This window comes from Cynoglossus semilaevis, chromosome 9 (assembly GCF_000523025.1).
Source record: "Cynoglossus semilaevis isolate Cse_v1.0 chromosome 9, Cse_v1.0, whole genome shotgun sequence".
Taxonomy (NCBI): Eukaryota; Metazoa; Chordata; class Actinopteri; order Pleuronectiformes; family Cynoglossidae; genus Cynoglossus; species Cynoglossus semilaevis.
In genome coordinates this window covers 1,722,417-1,732,155 of record NC_024315.1, presented here as the reverse complement: position 1 = coordinate 1,732,155, position 9,739 = coordinate 1,722,417, and the positions used below count along the sequence as shown (strand labels likewise).

General features: G+C 40.0%; 4 protein-coding genes across 4 annotated transcripts in view; 2 read left to right on the top strand and 2 right to left on the bottom strand.

Moving 5' to 3' along the window:
* Window positions 1-2,547, top strand: part of LOC103383277 (calpain-1 catalytic subunit-like) — a 9,418-nt gene extending 6,871 nt beyond the window's left edge. The window contains 10 exon segments of the mRNA XM_025058541.1: window positions 1-152; window positions 233-272; window positions 358-423; window positions 492-549; window positions 625-689; window positions 766-834; window positions 1,022-1,100; window positions 1,193-1,306; window positions 1,490-1,548; window positions 1,630-2,547. The exon segment at window positions 1-152 is cut by the window's left edge and continues 6 nt beyond it. Coding sequence (XP_024914309.1) covers window positions 1-152; window positions 233-272; window positions 358-423; window positions 492-549; window positions 625-689; window positions 766-834; window positions 1,022-1,100; window positions 1,193-1,306; window positions 1,490-1,548; window positions 1,630-1,656 — 729 coding nt within the window. The 3' untranslated portion in view covers window positions 1,657-2,547.
* Window positions 2,548-2,820: 273 nt separating this feature from the next.
* mrps28 (mitochondrial ribosomal protein S28) lies at window positions 2,821-3,809 on the bottom strand. The gene has a single exon (XM_008316327.3). It carries the CDS (start codon window positions 3,750-3,752, stop codon window positions 3,225-3,227), a length of 528 nt encoding a protein of 175 aa, XP_008314549.1. The 5' UTR covers window positions 3,753-3,809; the 3' UTR covers window positions 2,821-3,224.
* Window positions 3,810-4,343: 534 nt separating this feature from the next.
* sde2 (SDE2 telomere maintenance homolog (S. pombe)) lies at window positions 4,344-8,954 on the top strand. The gene is made up of 8 exons (XM_008316329.3): window positions 4,344-4,492; window positions 5,538-5,655; window positions 5,743-5,854; window positions 5,984-6,153; window positions 7,079-7,196; window positions 7,326-7,466; window positions 7,552-7,867; window positions 7,994-8,954. Exons 1-8 carry the CDS (start codon window positions 4,394-4,396, stop codon window positions 8,201-8,203), a joined length of 1,284 nt encoding a protein of 427 aa, XP_008314551.2. The 5' UTR covers window positions 4,344-4,393; the 3' UTR covers window positions 8,204-8,954.
* On the bottom strand, window positions 8,322-8,893 carry LOC103383274 (translation initiation factor IF-2, mitochondrial-like). The gene is made up of 2 exons (XM_008316328.3): window positions 8,659-8,893; window positions 8,322-8,491 (listed from the first exon to the last, which is right to left on the bottom strand). The coding sequence occupies exons 1-2, from the start codon at window positions 8,879-8,881 to the stop codon at window positions 8,322-8,324; spliced, it is 393 nt and encodes a 130-aa protein (XP_008314550.1). The 5' UTR covers window positions 8,882-8,893.
* Window positions 8,955-9,739: the final 785 nt, after the last annotated feature.

Here is a 9,739-nt window from a genome sequence, read left to right as displayed (position 1 = left end):
GCTCGCTCTGACACCTTCATCAACCTGCGAGAGGTGAGCGCGAGGCTCTCCCTCCCACCGGGTGAGTACCTGATCGTCCCGTCCACCTTTGAGCCCGCCAAAGAGGCCGACTTTGTACTGAGGGTGTTCACGGAGAAACAGTCAGAGACAGGGTGAGTGTGTGGAGCAGAAGCAGAGAGAGATTCTGTAAAGATCTTTGATGATGTCACTGAGGACTTGTGATTCCACACAGGGAGATGGATGATGATGTGGAGGCAACCTTTGACCCCGAGGTACCACTTTGAGTAAATGACACTAAACTAGTCTAGAAGAATCTCTGTGAAGTGTTAAACATGGAAACCCTGTTCCTTTCCTCAGGAGGAAATCGCCGAGAGCGACATTGATGATTCCTTTAGGTCCATGTTTGCTCAGCTTTCAGGAGATGTAAGTTAAATTTTAATGTTTACAAACATCTTTTAAAAAAGGGCACTGACAGTTTTGTCTCTTGAAAGGACATGGAGATCTCAGTGCGTGAGCTGAGGACCATCCTGAACCGAGTCGTAGCCAAACGTGAGCTTTCCTCATTTCTGTTTTTGTTCACGTGTCTGAAGAGTCATTCATCTCTTTTTTCCCCTCTGTTTGCAGACAGAGACCTGCAGACAGATGGCTTCAGTATGGAGTCCTGCAGAGCCATGGTCAGCCTAATGGACGTATCCTCATCATTTAAACAGTGACCTCTCCTAGATCGTTTTTGTTTCTTGCTGTCTGACCTTGACTCGATCTCAGAAGGATGGCAGCGCTCGCCTCGGGCTGGTTGAATTCCAGATTCTCTGGAACAAGATCAGGAAGTGGTTGGTAAGTCTGTAATACAATTGGCTGTACGTGTCATGTGATTATGAGTTCAGACCTTATCATGAGAACATTTATGTCTATTGGATTGGATCTGGGTTGTTTTCACTTCTTTAAAAATTGAAGGTTCACTCATATGAACAGTCTTCAGGATGACATCATGTGATGTAATGTCTCTGTCTCATTCCCAAAGGGAGTCTTCAGGGAGTTCGACCTGGATAAGTCTGGATGCATGAATGCCTATGAGATGCGCCTGGCCTTGGAGAATGGTGGTAAATTGCCTTAATTGAGTCGCTGAGTGACAATGTTGTCAATGCTGCCATGTTTCTGTTGCTTCACCTGCGACGTTTGTCTCTGCCCCGAGGCTTTAAACTGAACAATAAGATGCACCAGGTACTGGTCGCTCGCTACGCTGACAACGAGGTCATCGACTTTGACAACTTCACCTGCTGCCTGGTCAAACTGGAGGCCATGTTCAGTGAGTTGTGCTTTCAACCATTGAACATATTTATACCTTAATGTGCTTTGTTTTTAACTCGCCAAAGTTCCATAAATTCCAGATGTTTATTACACTTTTAACAAGTTCCTAACTTCAGGTCCACACACGTATGTGTTGTTACCGCTGTCCAACTGATCAATTCTTTTTTTTGTGTGTTTTCAGAGGCTTTCCTGGAGCTGGACAAAGATGGGACTGGAAAAATTGAGGTCAACATTTTTGAGGTATGAAAGTTTAATGACTGATTCCGGACCAGGTTGAACAGATCTGGGATCAGATCCACTAAAACTCTTGTATCTCCTCAGTGGCTGCTGCTGACCATGTGTGGATGAAACTACATTTGGCTGCTGAATTTCAAAGAGCCTCCGACAGGAAGTATGACACGACTGCAACGACCAATCAGAGCAGAGCTCCACTGATCATTACGGTTCCTGTTGCAGCAGTAACTGTAGTACCATTTTATAATCCTCAGTACTGATGCCTGATCACTGTAAAACCGCCTGCTGCTGCATAACAGCCGATAGAGGGAGCCACAGCCTATGCTTTTACTTATTTACACACTAACGATGCAAAGCTCAGGGTTAAGTTTTTACTTACAGTGAATGCCTTGTAACATGGAGACCATAGACTGTATATAAGAAGTGGTGATGAGGAAATCTTTTTGACAGCTATGGGTGCCCAATTAAACCCAGTGAAAAATACAAGGAGTGCTCTACTGGTTTTCAGAAATAACTTGATGTGCCTACAAGTCTAAGGTAAAATGAACTGTTTCTCATACAGTTACACACATTAACCTACTCATACTCTTGTCTACATTACTTGTTTTGGCTACTTTTCAATAAAACATTTTGTTTGTAACAAATTTAGATAATAATAGACCAATGAATGCAAAATGATGGTAGATATAAATGAGTTGTGTGTTAAGGACCACCATTTGTTTTTTATAGGTTACGTGTTATGTATGAAGTTTACGATTGGATCACCCCACTGTCATTTTCATCCAGTATTAACAGTTAGTTACCTACGTTAAAATACCAAGTTAGTGATACAACCAGCAGAGCACATTTTTGTAGCATCACTGAAAGCTACACATGGCGTTCCTTAAACACAGTCTATGGGTTTGACAGTTGCCAAGGTGTGCAATTTCCCCTTCGTTTCAACTATGTTATGCTAACCAAAGCTGATAGATTTTTTTTAACTGCATTAAAGAAAAGGAAACTATACCAGTTTGTGTCTAGTCTGAACTGAATTCACAACCGTGTCATGTGACATTAATGTACAGAACTTACTGTAAGGTCAGTAATTAAATCTGCAATGTTTGGCTCATCAAGTTTGATTAAAAAAAATGATGTGTACTCTAGTAAATTTGAGTTTAAAAACTGATTAAGTAACAGTAACAAACCTCAAGACTAACAAAGATAATAAGAAAATGTTAACAAACCTCAAGACTAACAAAGATAAGAAAATGTAGTTAGAAAAATGAGAAACCCTTTTAATGTTATCATTTTAAATTTCTTTTACTTTTTCTGTTAAAAACAAACATGAGTTGGTGTGTCACAAAAAAAGTGAAAATCAGAAGCTGTTACACTCACAAAGTTACACTGTGGCCTTTGAATGTGCATGATTTGCATTTAAAGACATTTTTTAATAATAATAATTTTCTAGATTTCTATTTTCCCTGTGAACACCCTAAACAAACAAAGCATGTGAGACAAACAAATTAACACTGGCATTTTCTTTTTTTAAATCCAGGTGATAATGAATCAAAGACTGATCAGTTCTGGTCCTCAGTGAGTCCAGCTCGGTCTCTAGGTCAGTCCCGATTCCATTTTAAAGTCATAATTCTATTGTTGACTCTCACTTTTTCAGCATAGTCCCAGTTTTAAAGCATGGTCGAGACTTATTCTCGGCTCTCCGCCGGGCCCAGCAGAACCGCCTGTGCCTCCAGCAGCGTGGTGTCAGTAACGGCCCCCAGAAAGCGGCTGGTGAGCTCCATGTCCTGAAGCCGTACAATGACTCTGCTTCCCCGCTGCAGCTTATCACCTCCCTTCGCCGGCCGCTGACACACGCAGTGGAACTTCCCGCCGAAGTCTATGTAGAGGTCGTCACCGACGATGTGAATAACGCTCCCAAACACCACTTTATCTTTTGAGGGTCCCATCTGGATCAGAGGGGAGCGGCGCAGAAGTGAGGCGAAGCTGTCATCTTCAGTGGAGGAGGCGCCCTTCGCCGTGGCCGAGGAACCCACCGCCTCTCGACGGAGGTCTGACTGCAGGTCGAAGGCGGCAGCGAAGCCCGACTTTGGTCTGTGCTCTATGGACTGGTCGTTCTTAGGGGTTCCGGTGCCAGAACTACAGCCGCGACTGAATGTACCGGTGGCCGGTCTCAGACTAGAGCGGAACACGACTAACCTCAACGCGGCTGCCATGTTGTTGTCCTGAGCGACAGAATTAACGTCACTTCCTGGAGCGGAACCTTACATAGCGCCAACTGGTGGCTTAAGAACGGTAACCATTAATCTAAAAATATTTCTGTAAAATGTTATTGTTAGTCATATAATTCTTATGCATTCTCATTGTTTGAACAACTAGTGTAGTCGTCAACTTTTTAAAATAAAATTTAATAGATGAGATTTATGACTTTGCAAAAATAAAGAGTAACTTTTTATGCCCTCAATTTTAACACCGTATTGATGCAGTCTTTAAAAGAATTAGAAATGAAATGTGCATTCAAACTTTTGAATAAATTTCACTATTTTGTTCTTGGTAGGCATATTCAAAATAGCTTTGGTTTTGCTTAATTATTTTCGAAAATGTTAAGCTTCTTCATTTTTAAACAGACTTGTCTTGTTTCACACACTATTATTCCTTCTTTAAAATTTTTAGAATTAGTTTACTGCATGTATTTACATTATTTATTACGTTAATATTACAAATTATTTTCAGTGGCCTCTGGATGAAGGTAGCTCTTAGAACGCTAGGGGGCAGTATCGTTACAAACAGAGATTTTAAAAACCAAAGAAGGCGGAAGTGCGTCATCCTGTGTAGAGTAGTCAACTGCAAATCCAAGATGGAGGTGTACGTTAAGAGTCCAAACTTTCGTCGTTTTTCGTTGTTTCCAGAGGGTTCTTTGGTTGGAGATGTTCTGGCGAACTTGGTCCAGCTCCAGGTAAGTGAGATACACTCGAAACAATACTCGGAAAAATCGCGGAAATGGATGTTTGATAACAAAAGCTAATGTTAGCCGTTAGCTCAAATCATACGCAGCTCGATTAAACTTGTACTGTGTTAGCCGTTAGCTCAAACCATGCGTAGGTCGATTAAACGTGTACTTCTTACTAATATACAAGAGGTGCTCGATTAAACGTGTACTTCTTACTAATACAAGAGGTATCTAAATATTTGTATTCGATAAAATAAGTATTATATCGCCTTAAAAACGTAAATATTGGTTATAAATAAACGCTTACTTTATAGCCACACTAGTTCACACAATCGTTGGTTGTAAACTTCTTATCAGTTAACGTAGCAGCACTTTAATACATGAAGGCAAGTAGACGGTATAAAAATGAGAGCGTGAACTTCAAATTAAGTATTAGAATGGCAAACTTCTACCTAATTCTAATACAACTGAGGTGCGTTTAGTATGTAATCAGTCGCGTAATCTTAAAGGCGCAGTTTTCTGTAAAGCTCGCCGATAAGACAAGTATATGTAAATGTAATATGAACAGTATTGTTGTTGCCAACACTTTTGCCATGGTGTGTATGTTCTGTGACACGAAATCAACAACACTGTTTATACATACGTGTTTAAACATTTACTTGCACGTATTTGGTGTTAAACACACATCTGTCTAAAATCCTACAGCAGGGGTCACCAACTGTTTTGAAACTGAGAGCTACTTGTCTGATACAAGCTTCCAGAACAATGTAATAATAATCAGTTCTGGGACATACAATAGCAGACACTCTTCTTTCCTTTGTTATTGCACCCATTTGAATATCATTGCAAGTGTAACGGATTCGAAAAGCACACTAACAGTACCATTTCTGACCCTCTTGTTGACTAGTTTCATTTGTAGAACATACCTGCGTTTTTAGGTAGTCCAGCTCTTGCATTTTGATCCGCAGTGCATATAAATGTGGAAGCTACTACAATTGAATTGCAAATAACACAACTACATTACAAAAGAACTGTGTGCGTGTGCCAACAGGGAATCCCCCCGGAGGATTTCTATATCTTAAGAAATGGCCGTCGGGCGGATCTCAATGATCCTGTGCAGAATGGAGCCACTTATCACCTCCAGCCCCGTCTGTGTGGTGGGAAGGGGGGTATGTAGTACTACATACACTGATCAGATTGAAGAGTTCTACAGGGTGTAATCGTTCACTCCTGACTCAGTGTGTTTTTTTTGTCAGGTTTTGGTTCCATGCTGCGAGCCCTTGGTGCTCAGATTGAGAAGACGACCAATCGGGAAGCCTGCAGGGATCTGAGTGGACGACGTCTTAGAGATGTCAACCATGAAAAAGAGTGAGTCAGAGTCCTAACGTTTTGGGTTTTTTCCCCACAAATTTTAAAATATAGCTAATGTAAAGTAAATACTACAAACAACAGTACATCTAAGCACTGAACACCTCCTCCTCCTCCTTACTTGTGCAGGATGGCGGACTGGCTGAAGAAGCAGGCAGAGCGTGAGGCAGAGAAAGAGCAACGCCGAACTGAGCGTCTCCAGAGGAAACTGGCGGAACCCAAACACCGCTTCAGTGATGTTCAGTACCAGGAGCAATGCTATGACCTTTCACAGCGAGTGGAGGAGTCTGTCATCAAAGGTATCTTTGCAAATTCTTTTTTTTAATATATCCCTGTTCCATGTTCTTTAATAAAATGCAATTATTACATTATTTACCATGATAAAAAATAACTCACAAATGGGCAATTTAATTAAAATATATTTATTTTCTTAAATACAATGTTTACTTTAAAATTAAAGGCAATAATACATGTGACCAGGCTATGATACTAGTGTAATGTTTCATATTAACAATAGTCATGAATGGTAGAATATCCCATAACAATTAAGCTCTTAACATTCACAAAAATTAGCAAGATAAAGACAATTATGCAGTTAACAAATGATAGATGCTATAATTATGTATTTTGGTAAATTAGACCAGGATCTCAGTCGCTCAGAAATATTACCAATTTGCAGGATTCGGGTTAACTAACAAAGGGAGATTTATTGTGTAGCTTTAAAGAGTGACATCAACCCAAGACAAGACAATGTTTTTGTTAGTCATGTAATTCTTATGCATTCTCATCGTTTGAACAACTAGTGTAGTCGTCAACTTACAAATATAATTTAATAGATGAGATTTATGATTTTGCACAAATAACTTTTTATTTTAAGTAACTTTTTGTGCCCTCAATTTTAACACTGTATTGATGTAGTCTTTAAATAAAATTAGAAATGAAATGTGCATTCAAACTTTTGAATAAATGTCACTTTTGTTTTTGGTAGGTATATTCAAGATAGCTCTGGTTTTGCTTAATTATTTTCGAAAATGTTAAACTTCTCCTTCATTTTTAGACAGACTTGTCTTGTTTCACACACTATTCCTTCTTTTTAGAATTAGCTTATTGCATGTATATACATTATTTTGATGTTAATATTTTGCAAGATTTGGGTTAACTAACAAAGTAGGGAAATTTATTGTGTAGCTTTAAAGAGACCAACTCAGACTCTGTGTGTTTCAGGTCTGCAGGCATCCTCTAGTGGACAGGTGAAAGCAGACACTGTCTCAGCAACCAAGAGAACCAACTCAGATGACAGTGAACAGACCACGAGGAAGAAGATGGTGGCTGCCGATTACTGGTGAGTGTGATGAATGACACTAACCAAAACCATTTATTACCTTTTTTTTTCTCCTTAAGCTTTTTTTTTTAAATATGAGGAACACAATGTGAAGCTTGATGGTTTTTTTAAATTCTATTCCATATTCAGGACGGGACTGGAAGGATTCAGCTCTGAGGATGAAGACGTAGAGTCTGAGGAGGAATCTTCTCCATCCACATCCTCTTCAAGCTGTGGAGCTGCTGCCAAAGTGGAGCAGAGAGAAGAGGCTGAGCCTCAGCAGAGCTGCAGGTAATGTCCAGTGTTTTATTATGTATATCTATTATTATTTTATTATATTATTTCATTTTTCATGAATCATTTCATTTTTTTATAGGTCATCTCCTGCAGAATCCAGTTCCTCTGAAGACCAGGGCCCTACAAACATAAGCACTTCTGAGGTCCAGGACCAGTCGTCGACAAACAGTTCTGAAGATCAGGACAATGCAGCGGAGACTCCTGCAGAGCCGAAAACATCTGAAGACCAGGAATGTACAGCGATGTGTAGAATCTCTGAAGACCAGAATGCTGACGATACAAGAACCTCTGAGGTCCAGAGTCCTGCAGAGACCAATCAGCCTCAAGAGCAGATTGGTGCAACAGAGTCTAAAACCATGAAGGACTCCGACCCTGTGGCACAGTCTGAGCAGCAGGTGAGTCCGTTTTTACAAGAAACATCTTAGTAATGAGTCAGAAACATCGTGGGGAAAAAAAACAATTTATTAAGAAGTACTAGAAGAAATTCTAACGTTGTTTTCCCCCCGTTCCCTTCTCCTCAGTCTGCGGTTGACCTCGACTCAGTATCGTCCGTCCAGCAGCTCGAGGCTCTGGGTCTTGACATCCTAAAGAAGGAGCTAATGTCTCGAGGTCTAAAGTGCGGAGGAACCCTTTCAGAGCGCGCTGCCCGTCTCCACTCCATCAGAGGACTGAGGCCAGACCAGATTGACCCGTCGCTGTTTGCCAAGTCCGGCAAAAGCAAAAAGAAGTGACCAGATCACCGATGTCCTGGAGACCCACATCTGCATTGTTGGAACATTTTTGTGAGACATTTAGACACTGATGGACCCCCCATGTCTTTAATGGGATTGTTGATGGATGTGTGAGTGTTTAAAAGCCAGGATTCCAGGAAGTAACTTGAGGAGAGGTCTCATTTTTATAGCAAACCATGACATCACCCGGTCGGAAGTCCACATCCTCCTCCACTGAAAGGCCGCATTCCATTCCTACCTTCACCGTCGGAACTTCGTCCTTGTGGTGCTTCAATGCTATCAGGCTCCCTGCAGGGGGCAACACACATATATGAAAGTTTAAATCTCCTGTAACTGTCATATCAATCACCTTTACATATTATTCAGTGTGTTTATCCCCTGGACCTGTAATTTGATTTTTTTTTTTTTTTGACTTGAATTAAACTAAGTAACTTCACATTATTGTTGTCACTCACCCTCCCAGATGGTGTCCAGTCCTCTGACAAGTTTAAAGTTATGACCCCGGTCAAGCACACCCTTCTGGACCCGGCACCCTGCAACTGGAAGCTTTTTCTTGCCCACAGACACCATAAATGTAGCCAGCACCACGGCCTCTCCTGCACCAGAAGAGAGAGACACATGAGACTGGACATTGGAGCAAATGTTTGGACTTTGTGGTCTCAGACTCACCAACCACATCCTGCGACACCAGAGGAGGGATCTTCCTGCTCAGCTCTTCCTTCAGCTCATCCACAAGTTTGTAAATTATTGTGTTCAGTCGCACGGGGACATCATTCTTTGCTGCTAGTCGCTGCACTGGCCTGCTGGCTGTCACGTTAAAACCGAAAATTGTACCTGAACAGAGTAAGACAGCGAGAGGTGGGAAATGGGTTGTGATCAGTAACAACAATCTACATCTTCACTTCACTGTTAGACACGTGGATTGACACAATTGTTTTTAATGTATGGCAAATGAGGTTAAATCTTTATCTCTGCTTGTTTTTATTAAACATTTTAAACGAGAGAAATTTGTATGTCTTGTTACATGGGTAATTTCTACAATTGTTTGATTGGCAAAAAATTTAAAACGATATTCTAAAATCCTTTTTAATGCAGCGAAAGACCAACAATAATATATCTTAACTTATTTTTAAATGACCTGCTAACCTCGAATTACATCACATATAATTCTTATAAAATACAAAATGAATGTTCTAAAATAGAATCTCAAAATGCTCTACGTTGAAAATAAGAATCCTCCTGCCCCTCAATTTTTTTTTTTGATTTCTCAAAATGCTCTAATTTGATAAGAAACTTTTTTTTCCAAATTTTTATGAATATTTGTCAACATATGTCCAACATGACATGCAAAATTAGGATTTTGCCCAAAAAAATCTGAAATTAAAACTGCTTTTGAAATTAGTATCAAAGTAGGCAACTTTTGTAAAATTATTTAATAAAATTGTATATTTTCCTGCATATTTCTAATAAAATTAGAACATTAAATACATTTTTTTTTAAATAAAATTATTCAAAATATTCACCTGGCAGCATGTT